We start from the raw sequence: 18867 nt of genomic DNA, 5'->3' as shown, positions 1-18867 counted from the left end.
AACAGCGAGGGGAATAGGGAAGTTCTTCATAGGGATAAGGATCAAACAACAACAATAAAACTCCAATAAAATTTTTAAAAATGGTATTCCAATAAGAGGAATAAAAATGACAATTTTTACACTCTGATTGCACTGAACATTGTATCTGGCGTCATGTGTCATCAGACAAGAGGCATCTTGAGAGATACTTTTCACATTGGATCGCACCAGCCTCTCTGGTTGTCTTCAGCTTTCAGTTTCCTGTAAGAGATAAGTTTTTGGTAAATTTCAAAATCAATCTTATAGTCTTATCTTTATATGGATGTATATGTTTTTATCCTTATAATTTGCGTTTCTTCCTTCATTCCCTGGCATACGTTAAAAAGTGCTCATGGCAACTGATTTCATTTGTCTTTATAGCTGGTTTTGATAGAAGATCCAGTAGTTCTCTACAAGCACCAAACTGTGTTCTACACAATGTTGCAGTATTGGGGTATGTGGGGCAGGAGCGAGAGGGGCAGCAGAAGGTGGATTTCTCTACTTACCCCGTCCCCAACTCAACATTATAGCTCAAATTTTATTGGTTTAAGTATTAGAGTTATTTTTGGTAACTTTTTGTCCCCCAGAAAAGTTCTTCTCCTCAAAAAGACAAGCGCAACTTATAAAACAGCTTCTCATCACAACAATTGCAAGAAGAAAATCTTATTCCAAAATTCAAAATCAAGATGTTTTGGGTATTATAGGAAATTCAATTAGATATTATGCCTTAAAATTTTTCATCTTCTATTCTTAAAAGTTTAAGATGAACGTTCATTTAACAATCTACTTGGGTTTAAATATATTTGTAAGAAGAGAAATTTGTCCTCAACTTGTTTATTATTATTATTAAATGGAGGAAACATGGTCTTAAAAGTTGGTTTATTTTGACTTACTGCCAATTCTATCTTGTATTGCTATCTATAAATTCCAACAAAGGAGTATATATTTGACTCAAAGAGTGTTCTCTTCTGGGAAGGTTAATGTCAAGGATCATGTTCTCATTGGCAGAAGAATTAAGGTGGAAGATAGTTGGTCCAATCAGTTAGATTAACCCCAGTGATTACTAGGGCGGCAGATAACACAGGCTAAGCACTCTCATTTACATCCTTATAACTCTGTCACCTTACTGGTTTTTACAACGTACTACAATACAGTACTATACAATATATTATCTAGAGAAATAGTTCTTATTTCCTAACAACATGTTTGCCATATAAACTTCTTATATGAATATCTGCAGATGAACATGACCTCTAGATCCAAAAAGAAACTGTTATCACCATTTAAAACATTGGAATGCATTTCAAGAAAATCATTAAATTCACAGAAGTTTAGTCTCTGGTATCACTAACATTGGCATTTGTGGTAAAACAGAAACATTTCTGTGGCCTGATATATATTTCTAAATTTGAGGCTGATTTAATAACTAGCATAATGCTGAGAAACTTGGAAAAAAATTATAGATACCTCTAATTCTTCATTATTATCTTCTCCTCTTTCATATCCTCCAAGAACCTGCATTTCTGCAATATTTCTTCGACCTACATTTGCTTGTTCTCTTTGTCTGCTTCCTGATCCTCTTGATGACATTGAGCTTGAAGAACTAGGATCTCTGGGATTATTTGATGTCGGAAAAGTAGGTCTACAGTAAGGTAGAATATCCTCTGTGTAATGAAATATAGTAAGTGCATATGAACACCATTATGCATTTTCATTGTATAATGTATCATCACTTATGTCTGTAATTTTGAATGGGGAAGCACCAGTGTTTTTGAGGAGTAAGTGAGGATATTTTATAACAATAATTGAAAAGCAGCATTGTCATGAAAATGAAAATAACAAGTCTTGTCTTCCTGGTAGTGGTTGGCGTTCAGGTTGGTTTCACTCACAAGCTCCTGACTACCTCAAACTCACTTGGGACCAAATTCATTAAAAGAGGTAAACCAAACCTAGAATCAGACAGAGCTTCCAGTTCTCTCCTTCACTATGTGATATCCAATTATTTTAGGCCTTAGTTTCCACTTTTCTAAAACAAGTATTAATAATATGTATACCCAGAGGAGCCCCTAGTGTTGCTGTAAAAACAGAGGAGATAATGAAATCTCTATGCAAATTATGAAAGATCATTTTCAGGCACTGATGAAAACAAAGCCCAGTTTCCTCAAACTACCAAAACAGAATCAAGCCCAGGTTCACTTTCGAGACAACCTCCATCTTAACATTGTATTTACATTGTGGAACCTTGAATCTCAGAAGTTTGCCACATTGCTAGCTCAAAACACAAGCCACTCTAATTAAACACCATCTTCTGAATTTCTATCTTCTTACTGCTTTAAATTTGGTGCTGCTTGTATTGATGCCTCCACCAGTTGCTCACTTCTCTCTAAAGCCTGTTCCCTCCACTCTTTGGACACCAAACACATGAAAAACCAACTCTTCTATATTCATTTCCCCTCCCCCTCCAAATGCTTCTACTGTCCACGCTGCCTGGATGCAATCTGATTTCCCCTGAGGTTTCCACACAAGCTCTCTCCAGTAGAATGAGGAAGGTTTGCCTCTTATCCCAACTAGCACCAGTTCGAAGTCAATACTCCCTGACCTTTGCACAAAACATTCTCTTCCTGGGAAGGTCAACGACTCTACTAATGTCACCTGTTTAGTCCTCCTTGATGGCACCTTTCTCCATCCATTCTACTCATTACAACTTCTACCCATCATCCAGGTTCTGACTTGCTGGGGTCTCACAGTCCATGAAGACGACTGTTCCTGCATCCTTGCCTCATAGCACTTGGACTCCTGTGATCTGCATCTTCTGTCCCTGTTTTACCAATCTTTTTCTCTCCATTGACTGTAATTTTTGTCAATCTACAATATAAAATCTGTCTTTTGCTAAAAACTTTCCTGTTAAGCCTGTGCTCTACATGAATCAATATCTTCTTTCTGTCCTTAATGCTCAACAAAGCTTCTTGAATTTAGACTCAATAGCGGTAGATGCAACTCCCATTTACTCTGGATCGCACTGAAATCTATGCATGCCCACATTACCACTATGAAAGAGAAAACTCACTGTTGACTTTGAAAATGCTAATCATGTTTCAGCCCTTACGTCTCTGGACTTCTCGCTGCCTTCATCTGGAAACCACTATCAATTTAAACATCACTATTCCCAGCTTCTAGTTCTCTTCCTTCCTGGCCAGTTTTCTGTGGGCTCTTCCTATAGAGTGCCTCATACATGTTGATGCCCTGCAAATTTCTACTTTTACCCTAGTGTATACATATACATTTTTCTCCCACTCACTCTGGGTAATTTCATCCATTCTCACAAATTGTAACCTTTTCTAGAATGTAACTGTCATGGGGGCAGGTATTTTTCTGTGTTTTGTGTTTTGATATACTCTCAACTTGACATATAACAGGTCATTGATAAATAGTTTTGAGTGAATGAGTGGATTTAATTACTATTTTATTATGATAAATCATTAATTTATATTTCCAATTATTGAATTATGTTGAATACTTCCTCTTAAGCATCCCTCAAACTCACTATGTCGAACATTGACTTCATCATGTCCACTCCTTTCTTCTCTTCTGGATTCTCTAATATAGTTAATGACAACACTAATTATTAAGAAAACAAACACAGAAAACTGAAATTAGTTTAGAGTGTTCCCTGCCTTCCAACAACCTTCCAGCACTCCTTCAATGTACCTTTTCCACACATTCAAATATACACAGGTGAGCCTGACTTTTAACACAAAAAAATGTTAATGTTGAATTTTCCCACTCACTCATCTCTGTTCCTATAGCCTGGTTTATATTCTCCACATCTCTTGTCCAGGTGTTGCAAATATCTTCCAATAGATCTCTGTGTCTTGAGCTATTCCTCTCTAAAACATATTCACTCAGCTGCCTTCTTATAGGAACTACAGGCACTCTATGACTTAAACTTACATTTACCTCAAGAGCTTCCTCTTTGACCACATTTACTATCTTAGTCACACTGAATTTATAATCTTCTTAATGTACCTCAAAGCTTTTCATGCTGAGTTTCTCTGCCAGAACAATCTATTCACTCTTCTTACTCAAGTAAAACTCCACCCACCCCGGTCACTCAGCTTATGTGTTATTTCCACCAGGAAAGATCAAGAAGTCGTTTTCTACCTCACGTCCCCACAAGACTGGGCTAACTGTCCCTTCTCTGGACTCTCAAGTATCACAGCATCATAAACGTCATACCAAATATGAATATGTCTGTGAATCTACGGATAACCTGTCTCCAACTCTGACTGTAAGCTTCTTGAGGTCAAGGTTCATACTTACACATAAATCTCAAGACCAGTACAATGCTTTATACCACAGTGGATGTTTGATATATGTAGAAATAAATTGAACTAATTGAGGTAAATGTCAGCAAAACAATCAGTCATTCAAGTCTAGAAGACCACTCTCTTTAATTAAAAAATGACCATTCATTACACATGTAAATCAGGGTGCCTCTTTCATTTTAAATAATGCCAACTGAATTATGAAGGTGAAAATTATAGCAATGCATAGAAACAATCATTTAATGACACATATACACAGAGTTATGGTTCAAATCAGAATTTGGGAAAGCAAGACATAAAATAATAATCTGGTCAGTGTAACTCAGTGCTCTCCATGAAATAGGGTCCCTTGTTTCTAGATTAATAGTTCCAGCAATAGTTCTTTAGTTAGAAATATTTTTATAACACAAAGGACAACTTATTAAAAGTCTAAAGATTGATAAAATAATTCCATCTCTCTGTTCTAATTCTGTATACACCAATATCTTTCCAGGTTTGTAAGTTGTTTTTTCTTCCCTGAAAAATCCCACCTGCTTTGGAGGAAGCTTACTTGTAGCAGCAAATTGGTTTATACTTTCAGGCCACATATAAACTTCATAATTTATGTCATGACATTGTATTTATAAGTCACGACTTGGAGTATAGAATAGATCAAAGAGTCAGAGTCAGATCACATTTTGCTTAACTGATAACAAGCAAGCTAAGTTTTTCAAACTTCGGATTGTGGTAATAACACCAAGTACTTTGTGCTCATATAGTGGGGGCGTCCACCCTCACTCATCACTTTGTTGCTGAGTACATGCCTAGATTAGGAGTTCAGGCTTCCTGTCACATAAGAGAGTGAAACTGACTCCCATTTTGAAAGGACATTGCTAATGACCAGGTGCCCATAATAAAAAGAATGAGAGTTTGATGTCTAATTTTATCACAACATATCTATTAAAATACAGCAGTAGTTGTACAGGCTTCTCAGATTCATTACCCTACCACTCTTTTCTGACTATGACCAATCTTCCCTTTATTATATTTCTTTCTCCTAAATGGTTTCTTTTCCCTAGTATCTAATAATGCTCAAATACACTATCCTAAAGCATTTCTACAAATTCTGCCTTCCTGGCAAACTTGTTCCCAACCTCTTCTCTTCCCAGCCTTCTGAAAAGGGCTCATCACCTCCCTTCACAATGTCCATTTACTTTACAACTCCTTAGAGTCTGGCATCTATTGACTACTCTACTAAAAACAGTTCTAATACCACCCACAAATAACATATTACAAAATCCTTAGGCATTCTCTCCCCATCCTCCACCTCCTGTTGACATCCAACTTTCAGTTCTGTGTGGCATTTTAGATTTCTTCCTGTCTTAAAATTTCCTCCTCCATTCTTTCTAGGACACTATTTTCTCTGGCTTAGAGATCTTGATTATTTTATATCTCTGGGTGGATCCATCTTAGTTTCCACTATAGAAAGTCATTCTTGTGCCTAGTCTTTAAATATAATCACTGCTGATTATTGGTGCATTGAAACTGGCTCACACGTTCTCAGCAAAAGAAGAGTAACCAAGTCTTCCCAACTCCACATTCACTGACTTCATATTACCAGCTTGAAACCAGCTGTCTTGGGAGTAACTACCCAACAGAAGTATGTAAATGGGCACAAATTAGGATTTTGCTCTGCTTTCCTCCCAGAGAATTGATTGCTCAGCTTTAACCGATATATCACTGTTGATAATTTAGCCTTTGTAATTCACACAATTTTACTCTGTGTTGCTGTTTCTAAAATCCACTCTCTACTCACAACCTTTCCCCCGATCTTTAAACTCAGTTGTCTAAAGTCTTATTGATTTTCTTCATATCTGTGTTCTTGTCAGCACCTTAATCCATTCAACATTGAAAATATTTTCCCTTAGAAATCTTTTCTGTTTTGTTTTCTTACATTGGTTAGTACAATTATATTCCACTAGTCAGCAGGGCCATCTAATTAACATTTGAGTAACTTCTGCTTTACTCCATAGTTTCAGTCTATTTTTCTACTTTCGATTAGTCACCAATTCCTACTGGCTCTATCTGTGACATGCCAGTGGAGGCTGTTCTCTCCTTTATTTCCCCACATACCTATTTTAATTCAGTGTTTTCCTATTTTATACCTAGATATTTTACAGTGACCTGATACTTTCATCTACTAGATTCCAGTCTCTTCCTTCACTATAGAGTGCTGCCAATTCTTTTTCTAAAAATCTGATTCTGTCATTTCTTGCTCAAAATTCTTTGCTGGCTCACCACTGATTATATCATAAACCTCACAGTCTAGAGTCACATTCCCAGCCTTGCCAATCTGGCCCAACCCCCTCTCTAGTTTTATCTTTCATTATCTGTGCCGGGCCCGAAGCAACCTATTCTCTGGTCAAACTGGAAATTAAAGTTCCCCAAACATAGGTTTTTACACTTACATGTTTTTTCTCCATTTATTTCCTTTATCTGCTATCCCCTTCTCCCTGTTTCACCTGTTGAAATCATGCTTTCCCTTAAAACCCAATTCAAATGACACCTCTCCAAGGAAGTCTTATATAATGTTACGAATTTAATTTAATTATATTAAAATTATTTGAGTACATGCTTGTCTCCTCCATTAGAGACCAAATTTCTAAATCTTATCCATTTTCATATGGCTCACGAGAACCTAACAGTGTAACTTACAAAATATATGTTCAATCTATGTTTATTTGCTGTATGAATAAATCGGTACCTTGGATGAGATGAGTCTTTGCTGGTGGAAGGTCGCGTTTTGCTGCCTTGTTTCCTCGTCCTTTCCCATCATTTTGCTGTTCCTGTGCTTCTCTGGTATCACCTGGATTTGTTCTCATATCTGCAACTTGTCTTCCATCCAATACTTCTCTCCCCTTGTAGCTGCCTACTTTTCTATCTGATGATCTGTCTGTTCTTGCTTCTATAGAAGGTAGTTTGGGTGCCATTACAGGTCGTACCTCCAGCTGTGCCTTGGATTGGACAGTGGGTGACTTTATAGCAGGTGGTGGCACCGGAGGAGGTGGAAGATCTAGAAAGAAAAATTTGAAATACTGTAAAAGTCTACCACTTACACTTAAATGTTAGTATTACCATTGGATTCACATTCAATTGTGAGGTAATACATCTGAAATGAACTGGAACATTTGAAGGCAACGAAGGAACAAGAAGATCAACAATTTCAATGTATCCTCATTGTTATATGGCACAAAAATAGTGAATCATAGAGCTGGGACTTAAAGATTACCTAGTCTTGGGATAGCTAATATGGGCATATGTGCTCAAACTCTCTCTCCCCCAACCATGACAGACCTTCTTAATTGATTTCAGCGAAATGTTCCTGGTCCCAAATGCATACCCTTACTCTTCAGGCAACCACTTCAAATTGATTGAGGTTGGCACTTGAGTTGAGACGTATTTGCCATCTCTAATCTAGCCTAAATCCCTTCTCATTCTGTAAAAAGGGTAACTTGAACACACAGACCTTAGGTTTTCAACCTCAAATCTAGATGTGATCAGAGCTAGGACCAATGCCCTTAGATTCTTAATTTCTGGTTCAGTATTCTTTATATTATTACATTCTATTTTGTATTAATAATCTACCATCCATTGATGGGATTGCTGCACTTTGTATCTGCACCCAGAGGTTTTAAAACAGCCAATCTCTGGTATAAATGTACGTTAATTTCATCTACCTATCACTTTATACACGCTTTATGCACACATTTTTATATAATTCAAAGTCTTATAGACATACCTAAGGATACAAGTAGGTAAAAATTTGATATCTAGAAAATTTACATTCTTTAAGGGGTGCTACCTTTGCCCCCATGTCCATTTTAGGGAACAGAAATAGATATCCTAGTAATAGTTGGAAAGTTAGAAGAATATGAAGAGATTCTAGTTTTAGGTTGTTCTGCCTTTAGCATGGAAAGGTTTAAATACAATTTGTAATAGCTCAGATAAGTAATGATAGAGGATGTAACTGCATTGGTGGCTGTTCAGATGAAGAAATGTATTTCAGAAAGGTTAAGAAAGAAAAATCAATATCATTTAATGATCAATGGAATCTAGCAGGGAAAGGACAGGAAAGAATCTAAAATGACATTTACGATTTTCACCATAGTTGACTAGGTGGAGGACAGAAACTTCACTGAAGATAAGGAAGGAGGGGATGAGAAAGAGATGGCCCACAGAGGAAGAGGAGGAGTTCAGTTTTACAAAAGTGAAAAGGAGGAGACTTTGAAGTACCTAGATAGAGATGTTCAACAGGTTTTTGTACATAGACTCTGAGTTTCAAGAGAGGTCAAGACCAGAGATACAGAGATTTGGTAATTATCAGCATGGCTTTTTCAATCATGACTTCAGAAATGGTAATGTTTTCAGATTTGAAGAGGAATACCTAAATGATAGAATAAATTAACTAACAAGTGTTTATAAAACATGTATTAAATGCTTAGTATTAAAAAATCAACATTCTAAACAAAAAATATGCATTTACATTCTAAAAATAAATCAAAAGTACATAAGAACTTGAAAGTACAACCCCTCGTATATCTCCATCTCCATTTCAAATACTCAATATTGATTATGTGGAAGTAATCGGTTTGAATATGTTTGTATAGATCATTCCAGAAATTATTTAGACACACAAATCAGGCATATTTGTGTCGCATAATTCCATGGAGCATCATTCACATCAGGGACTATATAAACTGGCCACACCTTGGTGGTACAGTGCCAGTCTACTCACCCCTATGTGGTGGCAAAAAGTACCACGTGAAAATATGTAGACTTTCTCTCTTATTGACATAAGGAGAATTGCACTTTTTTCACCTAACTGTGTAGTTGTATACATTTCCCTATATGTACATACAGCTCTACCTCTTGTTTTGAAAACTTCGTGTAATCCTCTGTTTTATGAGTGTATCATTATTTATTTAGCCAATCCGTACAGAGGAATATTTAGGTTGTTTCTGTACGTTTTACCATTACTGACAATGTTCTGTTGACTATCATTTACATATGCCAGCATGAGAAATTCTTGAATATTGAAATATTCTTAGAAATATTAAAATATTCTCAGAAATTCTTAATATAATAGCAAATTAAGAGTTCTAGGACACAATCAGTGTTTCTTATTCTCATATTTTTTTTAAAAAGAATTAATTTTATCCCTAAAGTAACTTTTTTCTTAACTAATATTATTTTGACATTACATGCTAAAACAAGGCATCGGAATTCACTGTATTGGTTTCTGAAAGCAGAAATTTTGAGGTACCATCTTCCTACCAGCTATTTTACTTAGGACTCCATTATTAAAAGTGGTCCGTCCATCTTTTACCTGCATTTTGTTGTTGTTGTTAGTTCTCATGGCTCATTATGTTCTAGTTTCATATAAATAGCCTCTAAACATTACCTAAAATGGTGGTCAGAGTAAAGCCAATGTACTAACTTTCTCCTGATTCTACTAAATGACATTTTTTTTGTCTTACAACATATATTACCAGTGCCATTGTGCCTGATTTTCTTCTTCACTACTTTAATGGATTTTTTAAAAAAACGATACTTAAAAAAAAAGGTACCATCATGAGAGTCCTCCCTCATCTGCTACTTGTTTAGCAAAAATAACCAAAAAGAGAGAGCTAAAAAATAGACTGTCCTTAGTGGCTCAAAGCCAAGAGACCCAAGGCAGAGTGGTTCTATGTTCAGACCGAGCCTGGGACTGGCAATGAAAGAAGGAGAAAAGTCTAATTGAGAGCATACCTGGCAGCAGATGGAGTGAGTGCCTGCAGGCTCATTTCTGCACCATCTCCCTGCTACAGATTTAAACCCCAAATTGCAAACACAGACTATCAAGCTGGCACAAAGTAACTGCCACTATCATCAAATCATAAAATGTCTGGGCTCCTCAGATACCAAAGCTCATGATTACCACTATTATAAGATCATACAAAATCTTGGGAATACAGGACTCTCGAGACACAATCTACTTCCAGAAGCTCTATGACACAGGTAGAAAATGAGAAGAGAACCCAATGGTAATTTTAAGAGTTCTAACTTCCTATATATATAATTGCTTCTGTATCGAATTGACAATGAGAGGTAAATGCTTGCAGGTTTTGCTTCTTATACAAATCAGTTACCAAATAAAAATTTTCAGGTATTATAAAATGATTATTGAATCAAAGCAGGGATTATTATAGTATGAACAACTTTATGTTTCACAAAATGATAAATAGTACTTTCACCCAGTTCATACCAAGAGTAACAAACAGGATCATGGGCATATTATATGTATGTTAAGACTCTTTATATAATCATATAAACATTATTCTTTCTGTAATACTTTCCAAATACCAACATAATGTATATAAAGTAATATGTAAAGCATGTGCATGTAGACAGTTCTGCCAGCATTAACTCGCTATGGAGATCAAACACTCTATTTACTTAACCGCTTAAAGTCCCAAGACCTTGTAATTAATGATAAATCAAGTCAAAATAACATCATTCCAAAGAGGGTGGTGAATTTATAATTTATGAAAAGTAGGGCTAGAGAAATAATGTAGATTTGGTTTTTAAATCAAGTATGTAAATGCATCGAAAGGGTTGAAAAAAGGGGGTGGGAAGAATCTATTAGAAGGTCCTAGAAATGCACTTATGCTTGGCTTTAACTTGCAAAGACTCTGACTGATAAATATTCATATATTTTAATCCTACCCTTCATCTGGGTTAAACTTGTAAGCAGCAAATATGAAATAAGTAAATAGATTCTGCCTGTCATTGTGACTATAGCATACAGTACTCTGTTGTACACTGAGTACTCCCTGGGTCTCTAAGAGGTGTAGTATTTACATACAGATTAAGGTACGGTCACAGTGCCGTGTGCCATCAGGAGGCTCAAGGGCTACTATAGGCTGAATTGTGTCCCCTCAAAATTCACATGTTTAAATCTTAACCCCTTGTGCCTCAGATAGAGACTGTATCTGGAGACAGGATCTTTAAAGAGGTAAAGTAAAATGAGGTCCTTGGGGTGGGTCTTAATTCAATCTAACTGGTTTCCTTATAAGAGGAGATTAGGACACACACAGAGATTGAAGGAAGACTGACTAAATACACAAGGGGACCATGGCCATCTACAAGCCAAGGAGAGAGGCCTCAGAAGAAACCACCCTTGCTGACACCTTGATCTTGGACTTTTAGTCTCCAAAGTTGTGAGAAAATAGACTTTCATCATTTAAGTCACTGGTTTATAGCACTTTGTTATGTCAGCCCTAGAAACTAATAGAGCTGTTGACAGACAAGGATCATAGTAAACTACTCTTCATCAGCTCAGACACAGCCACTCTTTAGCCTTCTATATATAGTTTACAAAAGTTCTACGAAGTAAGTACATAATTTGAAGCATATTTTACAAAGTAAAGACACTACAAACTCAAGACTGATATATTATACTATATTCTGAAAATGGTTAACAAAGGAATTTTATTGATAGTCATCAAACTCATCCATCATAGTTAAGATTTTAATCATCAAAAAACAAAAATTAAAAAAAAACCCTCCATGTCTTACGAACATGTTTAATGCATATTAAAAAAAATTTAATGTTTATTTTTGAGAGACAGAGAGAGAGAGAGAGAGAGAGAGAGAGAGAGGGCAAGGGGCAGAGAGAGAGGGAGACACATAATCAGAAGCAGGCTCCAGGCTCTGAGCTGTCAACACAGAGCCTGATGCAGGTCTTGAACCCACAAACCGGGAAGATTATGACCCGAGCCAAAGTCTGATGCTTAACCAACTGAGCCACACTTGTGCCTCATGTTTAATGCACATTTTAACAACTGGCAACTCTAAATTCTTTCTTTTCCCCTCCCCTTTCTCTTTCTTAATAAATTGTACAAATTGTGTCTGCCACTGAGTTTCTTCATGAAATAGTCTATGATTTTTTCTTCAAACAATGCAGTATAGTATTTTGAGAAAATAATTTCTGAGAAAATGACTTTGGTTTCCATGTCATAGCCACTGCTAACAAGACTATGTGCATTTCTCTTATTTGATGCATAAAAAAGTATTTGCATTTACTTGATTTTACTTAATCAATATGTATTGTGGGATATGCATAAAGTAACACACATATTTTGGTATTTTTTTCTTCATCAAATCAGAAAATGTCCAGAATTAAACTCAAGACTTTTTGGTACAATAAACATCACTAAGAGACAGATGGTTATCAAAATGCTGAAAGGAAGTTAAAGCTAAAATTGTAAAAATAACTTTAGTCATATCTCCTCATTTTATCTATTTTTATGACTTTGGGAAAATAATTATTGGCTTCTACAAGACTTTAGATCCATGATAATTTTGCATAATCGCTTTTGTGAAATAAACAATGAAAAATCCAAATAACATTTCAAATTAATGTTTTGGCTTTAACCATTTCAATGTATTTCTTTGGTATTCTAAAATTAACTTTGAAAAAATAACTTAGATGTTTCATCATTCAGTTTAACAGTTACTATTCCAGGATGAGTTAGAATTCATATTTAATTATTAAGCACATTGAAAAAAGTACTGCAGAATGCGGGACAATAAATACAGATCACAATTTTCAAGCATAGTGTAGTTCGTAACTGTGTTACCATGCCCTTTAACTCGGCATGTTCACATTATTTAAAACATTTTGAAAAAGCATCACTGAGCGCTAGAAGTCCCTGAAAACAAGTGTAAAGAATGAGGTAGAAAGAGCTACACAAAGCTGTAGGTCAGATTTTCTCCCTTACGTATTTAACGTAGATATGTTTATATCAAGGTTTGATGTTCGACCAGTTTTCCAGTTTTTCAGTCAGGAGCGCCCTCTCCCAGATAATAAAAACTGATAGGACAGCTATAAAACTTGTAAAATGCCATTACAGGGGTCCCATAAATGTAAAACTGCCGATAGAGTTTGGGGATTTACACCTAGTGTTTGTCCCTTCACAGAGGCAAACATTCACAAAGCCACTGTAATAACCCTTCAAAATCAGATAATATTCTGACAGCTCAGTTTCACTTACAAAAGAGTCCTGGGCAGAAGCCAGGAGGCCCAGGTGCGCTGTGTCATGCCAGTATTTAATGTAGTCTAATATCAGATAGATGCTAGTGAGAGAAAATACTCTGAATAAAGTACAGATAATAGCATGGACAGCCACTCATTGCAAAATTACTTGTGCTCATCATGCTGGGAGCTTTGTATTAAATTTTTCTGTCAAGTGGCAGGAATCACAGGGAAAAGTGCCTCAGAAAACCCTCCTTGTAACCTCGGATAAGGATCTATAATATTAGGCTTTCATATGATAATGGCAAATGATGCCCTTTTTGAAAAATTGCTGACTGGTAATGAAAGTCCTAATCAGATTGTGGTTGGAGAGGACCAGGAGGTGTGGGACAATGTCTGTGACACCCTTCTTTCCCCACCCCTTTAGTAAATGTAGCAAACTTGACAAGATGGGTGAGTCTGAGAGAATTTATCTTACATGAATTTTCAACAAAGCCCTTGGGGTTGTTTATAAAACGAGAAGGTGGCGGTTTAATAAATGCTGGGCCACCTGAGGCACTTTCATTAAAGGCTTTCTCTAGACAACATCACAATGTTTGCATTAGTCTCTTGTGCTCCCTTGAGAATACAAGCGTTACCTCTTCAGTGAGAGTCGATATTGTATGTGAAGGCATGAAGGAGATGATTCGATTTGCCCTTCGGTGCACAAAATAAACTGTAACACCGCTATAGCCAGAATTAACATTCAAATAAGTTTACTGTTTTCTATTTGAATGCCAAATTCCAAAAGCAAAGCAAAAAAAGAGAGAGGATATTTCGGAAGATTTACCAGTGAATGTGATGAAGGCTGCTTCTCTGTCTTACTTCAGCTACAGTAAAGTCTATTTGCTTGCAACTACAAAAATAACCTCTTAAAAATATTGAAAATATACACTATTCTTAGTTTCTTAAATAACCATATCATTAGAAGTACTAGAGATGCTTAACAAAGATACCAAAGTCGAGCATTTCGATAAGGAATATGCAGCTTACCATTAATGAATTTTAAATGTAATTTCTAATGCCAGTGGATGCATTTTCTAGTCCTAGAGAGCCAGGGAAAATAGGCGAGATTCATAGATGTTTTCATGCGTTTCAATGGACTTACCATCTGTGTAGGCTTCTCTGCGCAGATGTCCTGGCTGGTGTTTTTGCTTCTTGGCTGGTCTGGCCTTCTGTATTACTGCAGCACTCATATTGCTGTCTGTAGAAACAGGACTTGTGGGTCTTGGGCACTGGGATGCATGAAAATGTCGGCGGCCTGAGTGAAAAAAAAAGGAAAAAAAATCAGAGCCAAACTCATCAATGAATTTTAATTATAACAATAATAATAAAAGGAAAACAGTGCAACTAGCAGCATCCCTAATTTCCTAAAAATAGCTTGAAATAAACTAATCCAGCAAATAATAGGATTTTTGTCATTTTGCTTGACCCATCCACTGGAAAAAAAAAATGCGCAGAGAGCATTTGCCAGTTTTTTTTTTTTTTTAACTGTAGTACTTTTATTCTGTTAAAGTTCTTGATACCACTTATTAAAGAAAAACAACCCAATTATTTTTCCAACTAATTTCACTAAAATGTTATTAGCAAACAAAGATATTAATTAAATTTTTGCATAGTATATTCAGTGGCTATTGCTTTCTCAAGGGAATAGCCAGACTCCTTAAGAAATTTGCATTCTAGGGGTGCCTGGGTGGCTCAGTTGGTTAAGTGCCCTATTTCGGCTCAGGTCATGGTTTCATAGCTGTGAGTTTGAGCCCTGTGTCAGGCTCTGTGCTGACAGCTCAGGGCCTGGAGCCTGCTTCGGATTCTGTCTTCTCTTTCTGCCCCTACTCTGCTCGTGCTCTCTCTCTCTCAAAAATAAATACACATTAAAAAAATTAAAAAAGAAATTCATATTCTAAGAATGAACAGTACTAAATACTTCCCTTATTTTAATTAAATAGATATGCTATTCTTTGAAGGCAAACTCCCAATAGCTTAATACATTCTGAAGTATTTATCTTAAGGAGGCCTGAAATTAAGTTAGCTCACATACTTAGACTCGTCTAAAATTACTTCTGCTCTTTTCTTTGATAAGATGTTTACTTGCTGATTCTGGATACTTAAAGTGACCCCTCCAGAAACTTCTATTTTTTTTGCTAGCAGTAGAGGTGGTTTGTTTTTTGTTTTGGGGGGAGGTTAATATTTGCAGGTACCAGTGATAACTGAATTTGCTAGTTAGACATGGTACATCTCAGTCCTCTCCAATTTTCTGGCTGTCTTACAGACATGTTGTATTACAATGGCACAACATATTTAATCCATAATGGCAAGGGAAATTGTGGCCCTATACTTGACCTTCATTATTTTGGTTTCTAGAAATTCCAGACACACAAATCCGGAATTTTTTGTTGTACTACAAGAAACTTCAAACTGAACTAGCCAACATGTCTTTTGGCTATAGACAGGCCACATACAGTGAAACCAATGTATTTAAAAATGCTAACTGAAGCATATTAAATAATATACACTAATGTGGCCAAGTGAGAAGCAATTTGATTGGACTGTTCATTCATATTAACTTCAAGTCATATGAAAAGCAGCACCCCTTCTTGAAAAGACCATTTTAACAGGCAGAGGCCAATGCATGTTTAGTTCATTATAATTATGAGTCAAACGAAAACCAGAAGTGCCACTAAATTACAATACAATAAAATATTAAACCAAACTCTCTTTAGCCATGATGGAGACTATTACAATTAAAGTTACATACCCATGAAAAGAGAGAATTAGGGCTGGGACTGAGCACATTCTTCATTCTATTGTGTAAAGCCATCTACTGCTCATAGACCCTGAGGCGTAAGGTCGTTTACAGATGAATTTTTGATGTTATTTCAGTGTTTTGTTGATTTAATGAACTGAAACACACCCTTAATGCAATCTGAAAGCAGTAGTTTGGGAGGCTTAATTTCACTTTCTTTTTTTTTTAATAGAGGATTAAAAAATAAGAAGAAATAAAAGCTATGTATACAGTTAGATGTTATTTATTAAGGAGGATAGGTAGGTATGGATAGTTATTTTACTATATTTAGTAGCTACTGAGGGAAAAAGGGAAATTTGGTTGAATTTCGTAAAATATTAGCATGGCTGAAATAAATACATGTTCTATAAAAAAGGTCGAAAGGTATTATTAGACTTTTTTCCCCCCACAACACATTCCTGATAAATAACATATAGAAATAACTTTATTTTCTCTGAATATATCCAATAAATGATAAAAAATAATGACCAATCCAGTATCTGAAGAGAACAGGGCAAAGTACGTATGTGACAATTACTAAATTAAGAAAAAGAAAACAACAAAACAAGATAGCAATTACTGATATGTTGTGATAGTTGTTTATTTCTGTGAAATGTGTTTTGCTGGCTACATTATTTTACTCAAATATTTGTATTTTTTTGGCTACCAGAAATTCAGATACACACAATGTGTATATGAATGTAAAATATGTATATATATGCATATATTACATTCTATGGAGATAAATGTTATGTGATAAATGTTTGGCTTAAATCTAAATTCTTTCCCTTTCCATATTATTTACTCAAGGTTGGGAGTAGGAGATAAATAAAAATGGGTCAAAACGTAAGGATAGATATATGATCATTGTAAACAGGCTACTGGTAATGAAAAAAGAAAACAGAAAAAAATACACGAGCACTTGGATTAACTTTATCTCCAAGTTATTAGATTAAAATGTTTACTTTAAATATGAAACATGTATGCTTGAAAATATATGCATATTACACACATCTTTCTACCTTTCTCATTAAAGTAGTCTTCTGAGAGGGCATGAAGAGCATGGGAGTTAAGGACAAATAGCCCATTTTCCAATGGTGGCGTTTCCCCCTCTGGAAATTTATTTCTCCTAGATAACAGTATAAGAGAACTATCACAATGAATTCTATTTTGGTTGCTTTTTGCACCTTAAAAAAAAATCGCGTAACACAAACCTCAGCTGACTATAGGCAAACCTAAAGAAACCGTATACATATCTGCTACGACTTCTGTAAAAACAAGAACTTCCCAGGGAGTGCCACTCACATACAGGATTTATTAAATAAAAATAAACCAGAAGATTTAAAAAGTCTTGTCAGGAGAAAGGGAATAACTGAGTTATGTCATATTCTTGAAAAAACTTAGTTTCCTTAGGCAGCAAATAAAAGGCAGTAGTAATAGTTGCATTTCACATCAGACGCAAGATCATAGGCAGTAATTATCAAGTGACATAAACATACCGAGTTTCCTTTTCCAACTTGGCAAAAAGTGCACAACTTACCAGCGGCATCCTGCATTTGGCGACGTGCCACTTTGAGGCCAGCATACTCTGCTGCTGCCGCCACTGCCTGGGCAAAATCGGCATCGGTGAAGAAGGAGCCATCGGAAGAACTAACACTGGAGCGTCCACTGGAAATGTTGTCCTCCTCTGAGGCTGAGCCCCAGCCATTGATCATGGACCCAGTGACAGAGCTCTCGAGGTCCCCTACACTGGAGGCAGGGGTCTGCTCAAGCCCACGTAACAAAAGCCGTCTGGTCTGCATCTTGGCCACTTCCATGTCTGCTTCATATTCTTCCTCTTCTGGAGCATCCGTATCCATATCTGAGACAAGAGGTCCTGAAATGTAGCCATAGGTATGTGGTGGGGAAATCGGTCGTGGTGGCGGAGGGGGACTCACAGGCTGCCGTCTGCAGGAAGATGAATAAACAGGTTTGGCTCAGCTCGTTATTAGGACATACACAAAATACATTATCCAAGAAATTCACGAGTACACTGATTTGATCTTTGCTTCTGTGAAGCTAATTTAACCAAGCTGGGCTTTCTTTTAATTCAAGGTTAACAGAATATACTCAGCTACCTGTAAGTCTCCTTATGTTTTATCTTTTGGATTATATTCAATTAAAAAAGGAGAAGTAAAACATTCTTTGGAAACATATGCCTATGTACTTGTCTTAAAGCTTATTGAATACTACTGATAGATTATTATTACCAAAGACAACAGACATCAGTTCTGAAACAGATTGCTCCATAAACCTGTTTCTTTCCCTTTTCTTCATTTCCACTCCTACCATTCCAAGCAAATGGACTCATCTGTTCTGACTACAGAGAGTAGAATTTCATAGGATGGAACAATTACACATTCAGCATATGACAATTTCCTTTAGATTCTATTAAAATAAAAGGCTATGCATGCCAAGAGCATTTTTTCTCTGAATTAATTATACACCAAAGGTGATTAGCTATTTTCAAGCCTATCACTTTCACCATTATTCCACCTGTCTGTTAAATAAAAAGCTTAAAGGTATTTTCTTGATATACTGGAATTAGTTAAGGGCAAAAGCTGAGGACAACGTGAGTGGTATTGTACAATTTAAGTTCACAGAGTTAC

At 36.1% G+C, this 18867-nt stretch overlaps 1 protein-coding gene across 1 annotated transcript in view; it reads right to left on the bottom strand.

Moving 5' to 3' along the window:
* Positions 1–1437: 1437 nt before the first annotated feature.
* Positions 1438–18867, bottom strand: part of ROBO1 (roundabout guidance receptor 1) — a 507959-nt gene continuing 490529 nt past the window's right edge. Inside the window, exons 26-29 of the mRNA XM_047100460.1 lie at positions 17760–18166; positions 14546–14698; positions 7087–7395; positions 1438–1682 (exon numbers count right to left, since the gene is read on the bottom strand). Coding sequence (XP_046956416.1) covers positions 1438–1682; positions 7087–7395; positions 14546–14698; positions 17760–18166 — 1114 coding nt within the window. The remainder of the gene's footprint in view (positions 1683–7086; positions 7396–14545; positions 14699–17759; positions 18167–18867) is intronic.

Source organism: Lynx rufus, unplaced genomic scaffold, assembly GCF_022079265.1.
Source record: "Lynx rufus isolate CCGP_SWC_20201006 ecotype Redwood Valley unplaced genomic scaffold, mLynRuf1.p SCAF_5, whole genome shotgun sequence".
NCBI classification, from domain to species: Eukaryota; Metazoa; Chordata; class Mammalia; order Carnivora; family Felidae; genus Lynx; species Lynx rufus.
The sequence above is the reverse complement of the archived record's forward strand: the minus strand, read 5'-3'. Positions and strand labels throughout refer to the sequence as shown.